This window comes from Coregonus clupeaformis, chromosome 28 (assembly GCF_020615455.1).
Source record: "Coregonus clupeaformis isolate EN_2021a chromosome 28, ASM2061545v1, whole genome shotgun sequence".
Classification (NCBI taxonomy): Eukaryota; Metazoa; Chordata; class Actinopteri; order Salmoniformes; family Salmonidae; genus Coregonus; species Coregonus clupeaformis.
Genome location: NC_059219.1, coordinates 3,896,889 through 3,916,308, shown reverse-complemented (window position 1 = coordinate 3,916,308; position 19,420 = coordinate 3,896,889). Strand labels below are relative to the sequence as shown.

Here is a 19,420-nt window from a genome sequence, read left to right as displayed (position 1 = left end):
TCCCGACCACGGCCCTCCGGCTTCCTCCGAGGATGAGGACGTTCACTCGGACCGTTCGGAGGAGTTCTAGCCCTCCTCCGGCTCCCCTCCTCCCGCCCGGCGTGGTGTTGCTCTTGGGACTTCTGGGGCCGTCCCCTTGGGGGGTTCTGTCATGAGCCCTCTCACTCCACCGGGTTACCACCTTAATTTGTTTCCACTATCTTCCACTCTGCTCACCTCCCTCTCTCTACTCAGCCTAACTAGCTCCACCTGTCCCTGCTCTGCTCGGCTCTAATTACTCTGCCAGCTGCGCTGCATTACCCACTAACCTCTCCCAGTATTTAAGGCCCTGTCTTTCAGCTCTCCGGTGTCAGATCGTCTGCAAAGCTCACACCCGGAACCTGTTTGCTCGCGCTTCTGGCTCACCCTGGTTTTGTGACCCCCGGACCTGCCTGTTTTTTTGGATACTCTTCTGCCTCAGGAGATCCAGACCTGCTTCTGCCATTACGACTCCTGACTACTCTTCAATCCCGGTAACTCTGACCAGCCTTCTGCCTTGCTACTACGTATTTTGGATTTCCCTTGAACTGTACTGCTGCCTGGTTTCATTCCGCCCCTGTTGTGTCTGTGTCTCCCCCCCAGGACTTCTGGACCACCCACCACCGGCTCATAGGACGCATCGCTGCCACTGGGGGGGGCACAGACCCAGCGCATTGGACGGGATCCCTGTTACCCCTGGAGCCTTCATTCACTCCCTACTTCCCTTTTCCCTTAAGTTTAATAAACTTTCTGGTGTGACGCAATTGTGGTCCTCTGGTCGTCTGTCTGAATCGTGACAGTGGATCAATAATAGGCTACTACATTTAATAAAGAAAAGTTTCAGATTAACTATTTGGGTCTGGCAGGCTTCTGATATTTCCTGGAAAAGACTCAGTTGAATGTGCTTAGTTAAAGGGATAGTTTGGGATTTTGACAACGAAGCCTTTATCTACTTCCCGAAACTCGTGGATACCATTTTTATGTCTCTGCGTCCTGTATGAAGGAAGTTAGAGGTAGTTTCGAGAGCAATGCTAACTAGCTTAGCACAAAGACTGGAAGTCTTTGGGTACAGCTAATGATAATGCTAGTTAGTATTGGCTCGCGAAACTACCTCTAACTTTCTTCATACTGGACACAGAGACATTAAAATGGTATCCACGAGTTCAGCCAAAATCCCAAACTATCCCTTTAAAGGTGACAGAAGACGCTGAAATGGCTCTGGCTATTTGGACATGGACATGTATGCAAATGAGAGATGGTGCACTTGTCTCTCTGGCACCTATTCCCAGCTCATTAAATGCAAAGAGGTTCTGTGCTTGCCTTAAGGGAGGAGGGAAGAGGATAAACACTTTCAGACTGGCTAGCTAACATGTCCGGCTCTAGAGGTCACAGCATTAGCATAATACTGTCAATGAGTGCAGTGTCACGGACTGACGGCATCTCATCAGTGGACTGATCCAACATGGCCGTCTGTTTGCAGCAAAAGCAAATTGCAGGTGGGTGCTGTGAGAGCCAGCATGGTCGCCAGTTTCTACCACCACAGAGAAGCTGTCAGTGCCAAAATGGCTCTACTTTAAATGAGGCTACTGGTGTGTTTCATAGATATGCAGATTACTTTTTGGGATACTGAACCTAATTCCTAGAAAAGGAAAACACAGAGGGAATAGGGGAAGGTGAGATACTTTATCTCCCTGGTACACTAGATGACCAAAAGTATGTGGACACCTGCTCGTCGAACATCTCATTCCAAAATCATGGTCATTAATATGGAGTTGGTCCCCCCTTTGCTGCTATAACACTGTCCTGGGAAGGCTTTCAACTAGATGTTGGAACATTGCTGCGGGGACTTGCTTCCGTTCAGCCACAAGAGCATTAGTGAGGTTGGGCACTGATGTTGGGCGATTAGGCCTGGCTCGCAGTTGGCATTCCAAATTATCCCAAAGATGTTTGATGGGGTTGAGGTCAGGGCTCTGTGCAGGCCAGTCAAGTTCTTCCACACCGATTTCGACAAACCATTTCTGTATGGACCTCGCTTTGTGCACGGGGGCATTGTCATGCTGAAACAGGACTGCCAGATGGTGCAGTGTGAATCTTCACTCCAGAGAATGCGTTTCCACTGCTCCAGAGTCCATGGCGGCTAGCTTTATACCACTCCAGCCACTCCATTGCGTATGGTGATCTTAGGCTTGTGTGCGGCTGCTCGGCCATGGAAACCTATTTCATGAAGCTCCCGACTAACAGTTATTGTGCTGGCATTGCTTCCAGAGGCAGTTTGGAACTCTGTAGTGAGTGTTGCAACCGAGGACAGACAATTTGTACGCACTTCAGCACTCGGCGGTCCCTTTCTGTGAGCTTGTGTGGCCTACCACTTCGCGGCTGAGCCGTTGTTGCTCCTAGACGTTTACACTTCACAATAACACCAATTACAGCAGCTCTAGCAGGGCAGAAATTTGACGAACTGACTTGTTGGAAAGGTGGCATTCTATGATGGTGCCACGTTGAAAGTCACTGAGCTCTTCAGTAAAGCCATTCTACTGCCAATGTTAGGCTATGGAGATTGCATGGCTGTGTGCTCGATTTTATACACCTGTCAGCAACGGGTGTGGCTGAAATAGCCAAATCCACTAATTTGAAGGGGGGTGTCCACATACTTTTGTATATATAGTGTAGCTTGTCTGATGGGTGCTGTAGGGTACAGCAGCGGACCCCTGCAAACTTTCCACTCAGGTGTGTGTGTGTGTGTGTGCGTGTGTGTGCATGAGTATGTGCGTTGTTGTGTGTGTATGGGGCTGTTAATGGGTCAGAGTGATTTATACTACTGAAAGCAATGGGCCCTATCATTAGCTCAGCGTGAGTCCTGCTCAGAGCCCCTCTCCTGCTCTGACGAGCCAGGCCCGCCCACCCCCAGGGCAAGGCTGCACACAGGAACACAGACCCGCCGCCCGCCCAAACACACTGTGATTGATGTACTGGACATGCCCAACCTACCCCCGAACAGCCCCTGTGAACCCCCTTCCCACTTCCTCCCCTCTCCTACCCCTGCATGTTTCTGTCTCATGCACACTGTATGCTATGACTGTAAGGACAATATTTATAACCATCCTCCCTAGTCAATGACTGTCTGACGTCTCTCTGTCCACCTCTATCACGAAAAAAAAAAACTGACCCTGATCCAGCATTACAACTTTTCTACAAAGGCTAACACTCTTCTATTCACAGCCATCCATTCTGCTTCCCTGTGTCTCAATCTTATTGGCTCTAGTCAACGTGCTGAAGCTGACAAGAGGAAGAGGGACAGGGTAACACCTCTTTTTTGGAAAAGGGAGTGGGGGTTTGGGGGAGTTTCTGGTGGAGACATACTGGGGGAGATTGGTGGTTGGATGTATCCATTCAAGGGAACCAGCTCTCATCTCCATGGTGACAGATTAAGATTACTTGTCTGTCTTGTTTGTGTGAGCAGCGGCAGCAGGGCCAGTTGTGTGTTGGCTGAGAGCCAGTACAAATCAACAGTGACACCCCTGACTTGCCCACCCAATACCCCCATCATCACACCCCTCCATCTCACTGTCTCTCTCTCTCTCTCCTCTCATCCATCTCTAAGATACCTGCCATGCTCACACATGCTCTGGGCAGACTGACTGACCTGCTCTGCTCTGCTGACGTCAGGAGTGGAGAGATAGACAGTGGGTGTACACACACACACACACACACGTCCCTCATACTCCTCACACACACAGACATGCTGACCAATCATATCTCCATGCAGGCCCTTCCCTTCTCTCTCTCAGTAAGACACACATCTTCTCTCAGAGAGGACACATGTTCTATTGATTAAGATGGAGTCATGAGAAAAGAGAAGTGGTTGTGCTTTATTAAGCATTATGCCAAGTCCCATCAACCCTCCACACGGATACTGACTGAGCTGTAGGGGCACGATCGTCTTTCAGCAGGGCCTAGCTAACAGGATCCCCCTTCACTGTGTCATGGGTACCTAAACCAGCTGTCAGCGCTGCCCTGGTCCTGCAATCACGCTATCCAAACACACACATGCCAAGCTCAGCCCATCTGTCCTAGGTGAGTGGTTTATTTGGACTCTTCAGCAGCCGAGGTCAGTGTAGCTATAGTCTCTCTCTCTCTCTCTCTCTCTCTCTCTCTCTCTCTCTCTCTCTCTCTCTCTCTCTCTCTCTCTCTCTCTCTCTCTCTCTCTCTCTCTCTCTCTCTCTCTCTCTCTCTCTCTCTCTCTCTCTCTCTCTCTCTCTCTCTCTCTCTCTCTCTCTCTCTCTCTCTCTCTCTCTCTCTCTCTCTCTCTCTCTCTCTCTCTCTCTCTCTCTCTCTCTCTCTCTCTCTCTCTCTCTCTCTCTCTCTCTCTCTCTCTCTCTCTCTCTCTCTCTCTCTCTCTCTCTCTCTCTCTCTCTCTCTCTCTCTCTCTCTCTCTCTCTCTCTCTCTCTCTCTCTCTCTCTCTCTCTCTCTCTCTCTCTCTCTCTCTCTCTCTCTCTCTCTCTCTCTCTCTCTCTCTCTCTCTCTCTCTCTCTCTCTCTCTCTCTCTCTCTCTCTCTCTCTCTCTCTCTCTCTCTCTCTCTCTCTCTCTCTCTCTCTCACATGCTGGTTTAATTTACATTTTTTAATTCCTAAATTAGTAGAACTTTGAAATGCCCTGGCTTTTTCTGTGCTGGAACTTTCACTTTCTTCACTCATTCCTCTCGCTCTCTCTATCAGGCTTTTTCTCCATCTATTTTTCATTATAGCCCAGGTTCCAGTTTAATCTGTCTTGATCAATCTGGGCTCCAGTGCTATGGGCCAAGGCCTACAGCAGCAGCAGACGTACAGAGAGAGAGAGAGTCAGGAACGCTGTGTGTCAAAGCAGGCAGACGAATGGAGCACAGTGTCAAATCTAACATGCTGTTGCCGGACAGACCAGGCCAGTTCAGGGCTGTTCTAAACACTTCCATAGTCTCCTCCTATACTATAGTAATACCTACAGTAGATCTATTCTCCCCTGCTTAAAATAATTTGCCTTCTATTGGTTTCAATTATAATTTGGACTAACGACCTGCCTGGAAATAATCAAGTGAGACGAATCTAGTGAAAATGAGATTTCTGAGATGACAATGGTAATCAGACTAATCAGACCTGTAGAGTATTAAAAAAAAACCTGCAAATAAAAAAGTTAGGATAAAAACATCTCAATAACACAGGTCATATAGAGCGGGCTAAAAACATAAATCATGGTGAGAGACAGAGATATCAAATGTGAGATGGGGGTTATAGAAAACATGGAGGATACAGTGTTGGAATGAAGGGGAGGAGCATCAACGGTGACATCATCAGATATGAAAACAACAGGACTGAGTCAGGCAGGGGGAAATTCTTAAACTGAGGAAAGATGAGAAGGATGGAAAAGTTAACAATTAGAGGAGATAGGTGGAGTTTTGTTACCAACAATCAACCCCCAACCTCAACCCCCACCCCACCCTACCCTTAACCAATGACCCCTCCCACCCATTTACTGGCCAAAGTCATCACCTGTTGAAGTAAGATCTGCCTCTGTATGGGAGAAACCTACAGGCACCAATAAATCACAGTAACAGCACATACAAGCTCAGGATGTCTGCATGACTGACTGACTTAGGTCTCCATGTTGAAAACAAAATAATAAAATAAAGGAAACAGATCCATAAGAAACCAAGAGGGAAATGCTGCTCCGAGGCTCCAAAGGCTCAGGAAATGCAGTATTAGTTAGATATTAGTGGGGGTTCACCCGTTTAGTCTGGTTTAGTGGTTAGTCCATATTAGTTGAGATATTTCCATGAAAGGGAGAAATATTGAAACCACACTTAAACAGTCAGGTAGAACTTTACAGGACAGGGGTTCGAGGTCTGAAAGAGGGAAAAGGAAGGAACACAGGGACAGACTATGTACAGAATGGTGTTATCTAGGAGTTTATTGGCATACGTTGTCTGAGATCCATGTTGTTTGTCATTTCTCACCAACTCTGTGGATTGATTTTCGTTCAACAGTCAGTCACTACTGTTGAATGGATGTATCTTCCTCCACTGAGTCGGGAAAGGGTTAACTATTCATGCTTTTATTCATTTGTGTATTCATTTAATTTGTTTTATACTAATTGACTGAGTCATCCATTGATGAATCCATTGATGAACCTACAGTGTAGATACAGTATCTGGAGCCTGTCTCTCATCGACAGTGTAGGGTGGCAGTCTGAAATGAGAAGATGGCGATGGGCACATAGTAATAATAAATGGTTAAGGGCCCTCTGAAAGACATCCCTTGAGTAGTAAGGTTCCAGATATGTTGGTACTGCAAGGGTCAGGCTAGAACATATAACTGGCCAAGGGGAATGAGACGGAAATTATGCTACAGGAGGGATGGGAAGTTATAGGTAACCAATATTAAAGACTTAGGTGTCTATTCAATCAAAACCGCTATCTGGAAGTAGGCAAGGCAAGCACTGCAGTAGAGTTTATTGAATAAATGAATCCAAAAGTACATTCTCACAACATAAGATTGATGATTTGTCTTCCAGATGGTGGATTTGATTGAATGTCATCCATTTCTGCTAAACACGTGTATGTGACAAATACAATTTGATTTGATTATAGGCAAAGAGACTCTGCAGATAGAGACTCTTCAAAGATACTAGCTGAGATGTTCTCCATGACAACGCCAAAGATAATGGGATGGATCTGGAACGGCTCCTCGTGTACTGTTCCCTCCAAGCCATGAGTATCATCATGGGGAGGGGGAAGGAAGAACTGAGGGTGTTTAAAATATTACAGGAACCTTTTCGCCTTAATAGTGAACATGAAACCATGTAACAATGGTCAAGTCCCAAGTTCTTCAATACCTTTTTCGTTGACCATAAACTTTCCTTTATGTCCAAAGACTCTGTAGTACTTGAGGAGTGGTGCCCGACCATGTCAGTCTAATCTTTGGAGTGATGAGTAGCTGCCTACAGGAGTAACTGTTAGTTACTGTGGGAACTCTAGAGAACATGGATCTTCTGCCGAGATGGGAGATGGGGAGAGGTGGGAGCAGGGTTGGAGAAGTTTACCAACAGACTTGGACCTTGAGGGTGGACATAGAGGGTACCAAGGACTTTCATTAAAAAATAAAATAAAAAATAAAAAGAGAGAGAGAGAGTAAAGGGGGGATACAAGCACAAGCGCCATGGCAACACATAGAAAGAGGAAGAAAAGAGTTACCCATAAGTAGCCGCCGTTTCACCCGCTTGTCCACATCAGCTACTGACGTGGCATTGAACTCAGAGCTCTCAATTGCAGCCTCATCTCTCTCTAAAACACAAGTGACAAGGGGACAAACAGTGAGCAGTAAGGTTAATTAGAAGCCCAATGTCCACCGCCTGCTGCCGCCCGAGACGTCAAGTCAAGTCAGCCCCTCTTGGCGTTTGAGCAAAACCAAAGCCAAGAAGCAAGAAGCCATGAAAAAGCGCCAAATCCCTGTTAGAGTGTTAATCCCAAAAACAAATCCAAAAGTCCCAGATAGCAAACAAAACGAAGTAAGTTTCAATCAGAATCAGTCTTTTAGCTTAAAAAAGAAGCAGGATGAGGGTAAGGGTGGGGGTAGGGGACAATTGGAAAAAATTGAAGTTCAAATAAAAAGATAATTTAGGGATGTGTGGGGGAGTTTGTTGACGTTGATGTTGTAGCCGTTGCTGTTTCTGTCTTCCATATCAAATGGCCACACACTCTCAGCAATGATTCCCTCACATCCAAAAAGGAGGAAGAGGGGGAGGAGGAAAGGGAGGAGGAGTAGAGGGAAGGATGAGCAAACATGTCCAAGACAAGCTGCATGAGTGTGGGTAAGAAGCAGGGGGGGGGTGACAACAGAAGAGGGGGAAAGGGTGACGAGAAAGGGTAAAGACAAGAGGCTATACAAGCCACCAGATCAGACAGACACTACTGAGGGAGGGAGAGAGTCCAAGGACTTCAGAATGACAAAATGAAAGAAAGAAAGAAAGAAAGGGAAGAGAGAGAGAAAAAGAGAAGAAGAAGAGAGGAGGAACACACATCAATAAATGGGGTTGGGGACTAGTGGAGGGATGGAGAGGGCATGCATAGAGGAGAGGAGAAGGAGGTAGTCTGGGGGCAGCGCTGGTTGCCTGTTTGTCTATGGAACACATCACAACTGGCTTTAACAGTCAACGCTGGAAACCATGTTCCCAAGCCGGGCGGTGGGCGGATGGAGGGAGGGGTGAGAAGGGAGAGGGGAAAGGTTGGGGATGGGGTTACGGTTAAGATGAACATGCAGATATGCAGCTGAGCAAACGCAGCTATGCATCAGCAAACGCTGTGTTAGAATGGATGGGCAGGGGTGGTGAGGAGCGCTACTGGGCCTTGGGAAGAGAGGGAGTCTTTCACTGGGACATCAGAGTCATTAGGCTCTGAATGAGCATCTCTCTCTGAAGCACTGAATGGGGGGGCAGGCCAGGGCACTGCCACTCAGTACAATGGAACTAGGACTGTCTTTGATGTACAAAGTCCTATGGAGGGGGATTTTGGGTGAGGAGGGAGGAAAGGGTAACTAAAGCCCCCCCTGGTCACCCCTGGCTTGGCCCGTTACTGGTCTTTCTCAGGCGGTTAGTTTGGGAAGGTTTGGTAGACAAAGTGAAGGACTCTCTGAAGCAGTGTTCACAAATGAATGGAGGCTTTCTGGCTCTCAACTAACGTTAGGTGTGTGTGTGCGTATGTGCATGTATGTGTGTGTGTGTGTTTGTGCGTGTGTGTGTGTATGGGTGACTGTGCAATTATGTGCTGGTGTATGGATGTGAGTGCTTGTGAGTGTGTGCATGCTTGAGTGTGAGGGTGTGTGTGCACGTGTGTATGAGCGTGTGAAAGTGGGTGTATGTGAGTGGGTGGGTGTGTAAGAAAGGGTGAGGAGGAGGAGGAGAAGAGAGGACTCCAGGACACTCCTAAAGGAACCAGCAGTTCTAAGGTCCCTTTAGAGAAGGCCTTCTGAGGGGTTGTTTAGAGAGAGAGCAGAACTTACACAGGACATAATCACTGAAGGGAGGGAGGAATGAATCCATAAGAGTACACTACAGCTAAGAGGAGAACAGTAACGATGCACTGTAAGAAAACAGGAGGACAAGAGTTGGTTGCTATTAATGTAACTGCAATTCAAGGAAGGGGAAAAATTAAATAAAAAAATTACAATAGCAAGAACAAAAAGGAAATCAAACGGAAAATGCAGAACAGTAGGATCTCCCATGCAGCCAGACAGACAGAAACGCAGACAGGCAGAAGGGTTGTGTAGATTAGTGACAGAGGTATAGGTATGGTGAGGACAGACGGACGTACAGACGGACGGGCTGGCAGACATGGAGAGTGTGTCAGATTGAGAATGCATGCGGCTGGCTGGGATGACGGCATGGCGGAGGCAGAGGTGTTATTGAGAAACAGGCAGGGGTACTGGTCCCTGACTCTACAGGTGGATGAGGGAGGAGGTGCTGATGGGTGGGGGTGAGGGGGGGGGGGGTAACATGGGTTTTGGGGGTTGCCACAGTAACAGGATTTTGTTTGCTTGTTGAGGCCATTGTACTGTACTGTTAGGGGGGTGTTTGGAGCGATGTTTGTTTTGGGTTTGGGTGGGTAGCTCTATGTAATGTTAGATCAGGCTGCAACTGAGATGTTCGCTCTAATCCTGTATCATTGTATATTAGTTCCCCCCAAGAGTCTTTAATAAACTTTAATTTAATTCCCTTTTATAATCTTAATTCCTTTGAGGTAAGGATTTCTAACCCTTAGTGAATTGAATTTGAACATGGATGCTCAGACAAGACAGGCAATCAGTAACTATCACCAGAAAGCAGGAGGAGGAGGTAGGTAGGAAGAGGAGGAGGAGGAGGAGGAGAAGGAGGAAGAGGAGGAGCACTAGAGACAGCGCTACACAAAAGGTGGGTCAAAGGTGGGCCCAGTGACAGAGCAGTTGGGACACTCAGACCACAGACACAGAAGGGCGTTTCCTCTCGCCATAGAGAAAAAGACACGGGACAGAGGGAGAAGGAGAACAGGGTTTCTCTCTTTCTTTCATTCTTTCAGAGGTTTTCCTCTTCTTTCGTAGTGGATTGCGTTGCTCCTCGCATGGCTGGAAAGGAAAAGGTTATGGGCACAAAATGAAGGCAGTTCTGTGAGATTCTGTGAGAACACAGCATTGATGATACTGTACAGTAGAGATCTGTTTGTGGGGAGAGAGAGGGCTTCTCCAGTGTTCTAGCACAGCAGGAATGACAACACACAGAAAAAGGGTTTACTTGTGACATGACAGAAGACCTGTGTGTGTGTGTGAGTGTGTGTGTGTGTGTGTGTGTGTGTGTGGTGTGTGTGTTTTAATTCCAGTTAGAACAGGTATTGCAGGGATCATCAACTAGATTCAGCCACGGCCTATTTTTTCATGCGTGGATGGTCGGGGGGCGGAACATAATTATAAATAATTTGTAGAGAAGTAATTTGCAAGAAGCCCAAACAGATATGACTAAAACAATAATTTCCAACCTTGCTTACATTTGTATATGATCACGTCTATTATGCGTGGGAATACTTGGCAACAGATTTGCTAAATTAAAATCTCTTGGAGCTGATTTCCTGGTGTTTTTACTGTCATATGTCCAACAATGAAAATAAATAAATAATAATAATATTTTGTCTGCTCAGAACACTTGTAGGGCCAAATAAAACCACCCGCGGGACAAATTCTGCCCGTGGGCCTCCAGTTGGGGAACCCTGAGGTATTGTGTTCAGTGTCTTGCCTAATCTCAGATGCATCTGACCTTAGTCAACTCCAGAAATGGTTTAACTCATTCTAGGGACATATGTACAGACTTTGACTAACTGGTATAATGTAACACAAATAAAAAATAGTTTGTGTATCTGCCAATCTGCTTTAGCTTGCCATGGATTTTGCAACTCGGTGTGATAAACCTTGTTTAGGAGCTATGGAGAAACAAGGGAGTCTGTAAATCACTGTCTCGTTATGGACAGACAGACAGACAGACACCGCCAGGCTCCCTTCGGAACGCTCCGGGAACGTTCAGGAACATCTCTGTGCACCCAAAAAACACTGGAGTAATAAAAAAAATTTAAAGCCAGAAGAAATACGATTTGGTACGTCCAAGCTTCCGAGCCAAATGTGGGACTGGGGTCCGTTGGAAGGAAGGCTAAGAAAAATAATCATTAAAAACCTTTTCACTTACTTGGAACCTCTCATTTATATTCTGCAAATTCCCCCAGAAAAAAAATTCATGAACATTTCCTCTCTGTTCGGCTTCGGCGCCGCCATAGTCACGGGATACGGCCACATTGACAGCCGGGCATAAAAGTTTGCCATTTGGCAAATGGTGGCATGCGGGCCTGGCGTCTCTCTGGCATGCGTTACGCTGACTTTTCTGGGGTAATGAAGATGATGAATGTGTTTTTCAACTTCTGAGACGTCTCAACTATTCATTTTCCAGTTTCCAATAGAGCCCTACCTAGCGATCTAACCCCAAAACACCCTCTATTACTCCTCCCACGTTAACACTCTACTACTACACTGGCTACTTTGTCTGCAGTCAAAGTGTGTGCTTGTCAGTGAGTGTGTATATAGGTACAGGTGTATTTGTGTGATTGAAAGAGAATGAGAGAGAGAGAGAGAGAGAGAGAGAGAGAGAGAGAGAGAGAGAGAGAGAGACAGCGGACAGAAAGAGAGAGAGAGAGAGAGAGAGAGAGAGAGAGAGAGAGAGAGAGAGAGAGAGAGAGAGAGAGAGAGACTTGACTTTTTGTCTTTCTTTAATGGTACATCCTCATTTCATCCATACACCCCCCTCACCACTTCTACAACCGTATATCCAGACCATCTTCCCCAGCTATACAGACAGCCCCCCCCAACACACCATATCTCTTGAAACATCTCCACACTTTTTATCATTTTATAGAACTCAAATCCCACCCTAAGGCGCGCAGAGAGCATCCCGTTAAATAATAGTAAAGGGTCTGTTATCCCTACACCTTTGACCCTGATCCTCCTTGTTATCCAAATAGCTATCTTTGCCTGAGCAAACAGAAAATTCAACAACACACATTTAGCCTTTTCCTTATTTGAATACCTGTACCCCATTATAAACATCCCGACAGTAAACTCCACCCCCAACCTCTCACACAGACATTCCAACAGAGACATTAAAGGCATTAACCTGGCGCACACAGAAAACACATGAATCACAGTTTCACTCATGACACAGAAAGGACACCCCTGTCCGACTCCCGGTTCAACCCGTGCCAACCAGCTGTTAGTGGCCAGGGCTCCATGTAAAACCCTCCACTGGAGGTCCCCTGACCTCTTTGGTACTGGAAGTTTGTAGAGCCCCCTCCATCTAAAACCCACCATACTCTCTGTGACAGATGTGCCTTCACTCCTGTTAGGCTCCTGATGTTCCTTACCTTAACGCAGAGGTTGTAGAGGTCTTTACCTCCTACCCCTTCAAACTCCCCCAGGCTCGGAGTGTTAAAATCTAACAAGTCCTCCAGACCCCCTTGCCAGTCCCGTCTCTGCCTTCACATGCAGTGGTGGAAACATTGGTGGCCCCTCCCCCTTTGGCCGCTCGAACACCCCCTTTACCGGCTCAGACAGTACCTCCTGGACTTCCCCAGGAATCTCTCCAGCAGCCTAAGAGATGTTTTAGTATGAAAAATGTATGCACTCACTAACTGTAAGTCGCTCTGGATAAGAGCGTCTAATAAATTACTAAAATGTAAATGTAAAATGTAATGTTAGTCCTGTTTGTTGTGCTAGTACTTCTGGGGTTTTCCACCCCTCCTCTCCCAGCAGGCGCAGGTCACCCAGCCTTAGTAATCCCGCTGCCATCAGTCGCCTCTTCAGGGTGGCCAACTGAACCGATCTCAAAAGGATGGCTGGGTTGTAGAAGATAGGCTCCTCCCACACCCACAGCCCAGGCTCCACACCCCTGGCTCCACACCCACTTCTCGTGTGGGCCTTAGTAGCTGCCAGGCCCTCAGCACCGCAGAGTAAAAATCAGAGACCTGCTGTACTCAGCCCCTCCAGCCTCATGAGGAATAGCTGCCGGTCTAACCCTAATCCGCCAGCTCTCCTCAGCAGCACGCATGCTGTCTCCCTCCATCCGACATCAGTATGGTACAGCAGTCTCGCCACCCTGCTCTCCAGTTCCACCAGGCCCTGTCCTCCTTCATTTACAACACTGCCGCCCTCAGCCAGTGATGGCCCGACCAGAAAAAATCCACCAACTTGCATTGCAGGTCTGCGAGCAGACAGGCGGGGGGTTGAGGACAGCCAGTTTATGCCACAGGGAAGATGCCACCAGGTTGTTGATTATCAGCACCCTCCCTCTATATGACACTTGGGACAGGAGCCACCTCCACCTGGCCAGTCTTGACACCACTGCCTGTGACAGCCCCTCCCAGTTCCTCCTGACCCACCTCTCCGAGCCCAGGTACACCCCCAAAATGTTAAGCCCTTCACAACCCCACTGCAAACCCCCTGGAAGCAGAGGAGGGGCCCTATCCCCCCATGCCCCACATAACAGAGCTTTGCTCTTGCCCCAGTTTACCTTAGCTGACGAAGCTCCCTCATACACCTTCAGACTAGTGTCTAGTGCCTGCATATCCTGACCATTACAGAAACGTCATCTGCATACGCTGACACTGCTATGCCTGTCCAGCACACTCCCTCAATGGCTAGTGTATATAATTGCCCTGATAGAGGGCATCCTTGTCTAACGCCCCGCCTCACCCAGACTGGCCTACTGAGCCCCCCTCCCACCTTAACCATACATGATGCCCCAGCATACAACATCTTCACATACCTTTCCCCAAACCCAAACACAGACATCACATTAAACAGATACAAATGGTCCACTCTATCAAAAGCCTTCTCTTGATCTAAAGAGACCAGACCAAAGTTCACATTAGAACCTCTCGACAAGTCCAACACGTCCCTGATTAAGAACAAGTTGTCCGTGATTGAGCGTCCCGGGACACAATATGTCTGGTCCTTGTGTACTATAGAGTCCAGATGGGACTTCAGTCTGTTAGCGAGGACCTTGGCAAATATCTTGTCCCCCTTTTTGGGCAGGAGAGTCAGAGCCGCCCGCCGGCAGCTCATCGGCAACTCTCCTACCCCCACGCACTCACGCAACACGCAAAAGAAGTCCAGTCCAATTATTCCCCAGAATTTTTTATTAAACTCCACTGGGAGTCCATCAACCCACGTGCACGGCCGGGGGACATCTGGGTTACGGCCTCTGCCAGTTCATGGGACAACAGGGGAATGTCAATTTCATCCCTCTCTACCTTAGAGAGCTTAGGGAGTTCGGCAAACAAAACCTGAGCACACATAGGATCACATAGTTCTGCCTTATACAACTCAGTATAAAACTCCACAGTCCGCTCCCGCATCTCCCCCACCACAGAGGTCACCTGCCCATCCGAAAGCCGTAGACAATGCATACCCTTGGCTTCACCGCTCTGTCTTTCCAAACCAAAGAAGAAGGAGCTGGGAGCATCCATGTCCTTGAGCATGGAGAACCTAGCTCTTACAAGTGCTCCCTTTGCTTTAACCTGGAAAAAACTGCCCAGGTCCCCACGTAGTTCAGCTAAATTAGCCTGGAGGCCTACATTGCCTTGCCCCACCAGCTCTACCTCCATCTCACTAATACTACGCTCGAGTTCCCCCAACACTCTCCTAGCCTCTGAGGATGAGAGAGCTGTATACAGTTGGCAGAAAAGCCGAATTTGGACTTTTTATCCACATCCCACCATTGACTCAGAGACTCATACTCCTCTCTTCGCTGCCCCCACCTTTCCCAAAAAGTCTGGAAACCTGAGCAAAAAGTGGCACCTTGTAAGAGCTTTACATTAAACTTCCAATAGGATGTCTGCCGAGGCCCTGGTGAAATAGACAGCCGAGCCATGGTTATGTGATGATCCGAAAAACCCACCGGGAGAATGGTAGCGCCCAACAGCCTATTGCTCTGATTCCTGGACATGTACAATCGATCAAGCCAGGCTGCACTCACCCTAGCCCCAAAGACCTTCACCCATGTATACTGTCTTGTGTTGGGATGTCTAGTTCTCCAAACATCCACTAGGTCAAACTGATAAATAATGTCCCTTAACACCCCCACTGAACCTGAATAAGGCTCCTCCCCATTTCTGTCTTTCGTAAAATCCATCGTACAGTTCCAGTCCCCGCTGACCACCAGCGTCTCCTCAGGCGATATCTGTGAGAGTTCCTGTCTAAGACACCCAAATAGAATACCACTCTCTCTCCCTGTGTTAGGCGCATACACATTTATAAAGACAAAACCCTGGATGTTAATTTCTGCTTTTACTACAAGCAGTCTACCCCTACACACCTCTTTTGAGGAGCAGATTTTTACAGACAGACCCGGTACAAAAGGGACTGCCACCCCTGCACTAACATTTGTCCCATGGCTCAGCACACTTGCCCCTTTCCACCAGAGCCCCCAATCTCCTTCATTCACCACATCGCTATGCGTCTCCTGCAGGAACAACACCTGTACTTTTTTGGTTTTACATATTCACCCAACACACTCCTCTTTCCCGCATCTCTGGCGCCATTAATATTAAGCGAGCCTACCCAAAGAGTCTCCATAAGAAGTGGGAGAAAAGCCAGAAAAGAAAGAGACCAATAGCAAAGCTCAAACAGCCCCAGTGCCAGAAAGAAAACTTTCATCTAAACAGTGTCTGAAGGTAGCCTTTTACGCACGGTTGTGACCCACTTCCTCAACCTAAACCGTTTCCTGGGTGAGAGGACACCATGCCCCTCATTTTTCATAGCACCTTGACAGTTCCCTCACCGTGTACTTTGACCCCACTGACTGACTGCCTGTCAGCTCTGGACCCATTGAGGAGGAGTCTGAAAATAAATCCTCCTCATCATCTTCCTCCTCAGACTCACCTTCCTCCTCCTCATCTCCATCTCCCATCCTGACCACCTGCTCTTCCTCTCTAGTCGGGGCCTCCCCCCCAGCACCAGGCAAAGGTTCCTTGGTGCCTTTCACCACACCAGCCTCTGCCCTCCCACCTCCTTTCTTCTCCCCCTTTTTCCTCTTCCGCTTGACACCCTCCTCCACCCCCCCCCTAGTCGCTTACCCTTCCCCACTATACTCTCCTCATCCACTAGCATAACCTGACTAAGCCCAGCCTCATCTACACCACCATCCATGACATGACTAGACCCCGTCTCAGCTACACCACCATCCATAACATGACTAGACCCAGCCTCACCTACACCACCATCCATAACATGACTAGACCCAGCCTCATCTACACCACCATCCATAACATGGCTAGACCCAGCCTCATGTACACCACCATCTATAGCATGACTAGACCCAGCCTCAGCTATACCACCATCCATAGCATGACTAGACCCAGCCTCATTTACACCACCATCTATAGCATGACTAGACCCAGCCTTAGCTACACCACCACCTATAGCATGACTAGACCCAGCCTTAGCTACACTACCATCTGTAGCATGACTAGACCCAGCCTTAGCTACACTACCATCTGTAGCATGACTAGTCCCAGCCTTAGCTACACTACCATCTGTAGCATGACTAGTCCTAGCCTCATCTAACCCACCATCTATAGCATGACTAGGCCCAGCCTCATCTACACCACCATCCATAACATGACTAGACCTAGCCTCATCTACCCCACCATCTGTAGCATGACTAGGCCCAGCCTTAGCTACACTACCATCTGTCGCATGACTAGGCCCAGCCTCTGCTGCCTGCGTATCATGGCCCCCTGCACGTTGACCTCGATTTCCCCCACTGGTGCTTGAACCCTCACCTTGTCTACGGCCTTTATGTGGGCACGCAAAGCTCTTATGCCCCAAATCCCCACAACTCAAAGCTGTGCTGGCAAAACCTGCGTGAGCCCCTCCCCATGCCTCACTTTAAAATGCACATTTAACTGTTGCTCATTGTTATTCAGAAACATGAACACTTGCCTCCGGAATGAAACAACATGCTTGACGGCATCTGCCTGAAAACCTGCCGACAGTACACGAAAACCACTAGCAAACTTACCAAAACGACTCAACTCCTTCCTGATTTGATCATCCGTAATAAACGGAGGCACATTTGCAACTACCACCCTAGTCGAAGGGGTAGAAAGAGGAGAAATTGGCAACCCTTACAAATATTCCACTAGAAATTAGCCTACCCACAAAATTTGCTCTTTTCATGGACACAACCACAGCTTTGTTCATTCTGGATGCGGAGTGTATAAATTCAGCTCCTACCTGTTCGCCGACCGCGAGCAGAACCTCCTCCACCTTAATTCCATTCTCAGGAACACACCTGAATCCATGCATTAACGACAGCGTCTCCTCCGCGCTAGGCTGCGAAGCCATCGCTCACACCACACCGATCAAAACCCCAGGAAACTAAACCTCTGTCCTCTTCCTCCCTAACTTTGAAAATAAAAACAGTGGGTACCACTAAAACAAACAGTGCATTAACCCTCCACCATAGAAAATAGAGATTGAAAGAAAAACCCAAGGAAATAATCAATAAATAAGTTAGGACAAGCCCTCCACACCAAACACTCAAACTCCAAAAAAACTCCCAGCATGCACTGAGAGAGGGAGAGAGAGAGCAAGAGCGAGAGAGAGAGAGAGAGAAAGAGAGAAGAGAGAGAGAGAGAGAGAGAGAGAGAGAGAGAGAGAGAGAGAGAGAGAGAGAGAGAGAGAGAGAGACAGACAGACAGACAGACAGTAATAGAGAGACATAAAGGAAAGAGACACTGAATGATCATACAACTCCCCTCTATGACATTGCAAATCAGCTATTTTCAACATGCACTGGAAGCTGGTTGTTTTGAATACACATTTAGATGGGGTGAATTCTTTACTCCCTCTTCTCCCCATGCCACGATCTCCATAAACAGGGTGAGCAGTCTTCAGGCCCCAGACAGGAAATAATCACCATCGTCATCGTGAAACTCCGGGCGACATTTTCGTGGTGCAACAGAGCACAGATCTGTGCAAAAAATACTGTAAATGTATTATAATCTGGCAGCAGGATTACAGATTGTTGAAGAAAAATGTATAATTGAATCACATTGCCAGATTATAATGAGGTTTACGGTATTTTCACACAGATTTGTACTCTTTTGCACAGCGAAAATGTCGCCCTCCATCTCTATTCAATTACTCACAGCTTCAAGTTACTCACATGACTTTGTGTATATTTTCAAGAAAAAAAGAAACATTTGAATGCACTTTAAGGTTGGTTGATTATCTAGAAAATGTAAATGTGTCACTGCGCTCTCTCTAATGCTCTCTCACTCTTTCTTTCTCTCTCTCTCTCTCTTTCTCTCTCTAACGCTCTCTCACTCTTTCTTTCTCTCTCTCTCGCTCTCTCTCTCTTTCTGAATGTATCAGTGGTTCAATCTCTCCCCCTCTGTCTTTTGTTGAGTGTTTAAATAAGATGAGGCCCGGGGTAGGGAGAGAGGGCTCAGGGGTGAAGTTAACTCATCCCAAAGCCCTTCTCACCAGTTTCTCTCACACATCTATAAAATCTACTGCAAAACAGATGAGAGATAACAGAGCTTTTAAGAGTAATATGTTCTCTAATGTACACTGAGATATATCATTTGAGAGTATTGAGGAAGTTGATTGCTCGAACAAAAAAGTGTATGATCTGTGTGTCAATTTAGAGTCTACACTGTTTTGTAAGGTATATAAATTGAGGGGAATGTGTGTGCCTCTCTCTCTGTGTGTGTGTGTGTGTGTGTGTGTGTGTGTGTGTGCGTGCGTGCGTGCGTGCGTGTGTGTGTGCATGTATGTATGTTTGTGTGTGTGTGTGTGTGTGTGTGTGTGTGTTTGTGGCAGAAATTATTCAAACAGATGAAGTACAGTCTGTTGTCACTCACCAATGCAGGTCTTGCTGTCTGAGTGCAGGGCGTACTTCTGGTGACAGCCACACACCGGCCCCACATCCGTATCGTCACACATATGTTGGCAGCCTCCGTTCCCATAGTTACACGTCACTGGCAACATACAAGGATTGTAAGGAAGCGGTATAGACCTACAAACACACACACACACACACACACACACACACACACACACACACACACACACACACACACACACACACACACACACACACACACACACACACACACACACACACACACACACACACACACACCCTGACTATGTACTCAAATACCTTACACCAAAAAGAGCAATCTGATTTTAAGTGCTTGGGCAGACATTAATTCAATGTGTGCTGCTTCCTATGATCTTTAGACACAGTCCCCCAACAATAACAGTGAGAAGGCCCCAGAGTACATTCTTAATGTAGGG

General features: G+C 47.4%; 1 protein-coding gene across 7 annotated transcripts in view; it reads right to left on the bottom strand.

The window, feature by feature from the left end:
• The window catches only part of LOC121543736 (signal peptide, CUB and EGF-like domain-containing protein 1), a 118,695-nt gene that overhangs the window by 33,480 nt on the left and 65,795 nt on the right, over positions 1 to 19,420 (bottom strand). For 2 of the 7 annotated variants that reach the window (XM_045208495.1, XM_045208496.1), the window contains exons 6-8: positions 18,982 to 19,098; positions 18,033 to 18,086; positions 7,243 to 7,332 (exon numbers count right to left, since the gene is read on the bottom strand). In XM_045208495.1, the coding sequence (XP_045064430.1) occupies positions 7,243 to 7,332; positions 18,033 to 18,086; positions 18,982 to 19,098 (261 nt within the window). The remainder of the gene's footprint in view (positions 1 to 7,242; positions 7,333 to 18,032; positions 18,087 to 18,981; positions 19,099 to 19,420) is intronic. The other 5 variants (XM_045208497.1, XM_045208498.1, XM_045208500.1 and 2 more) reach the window with 3 other exon arrangements.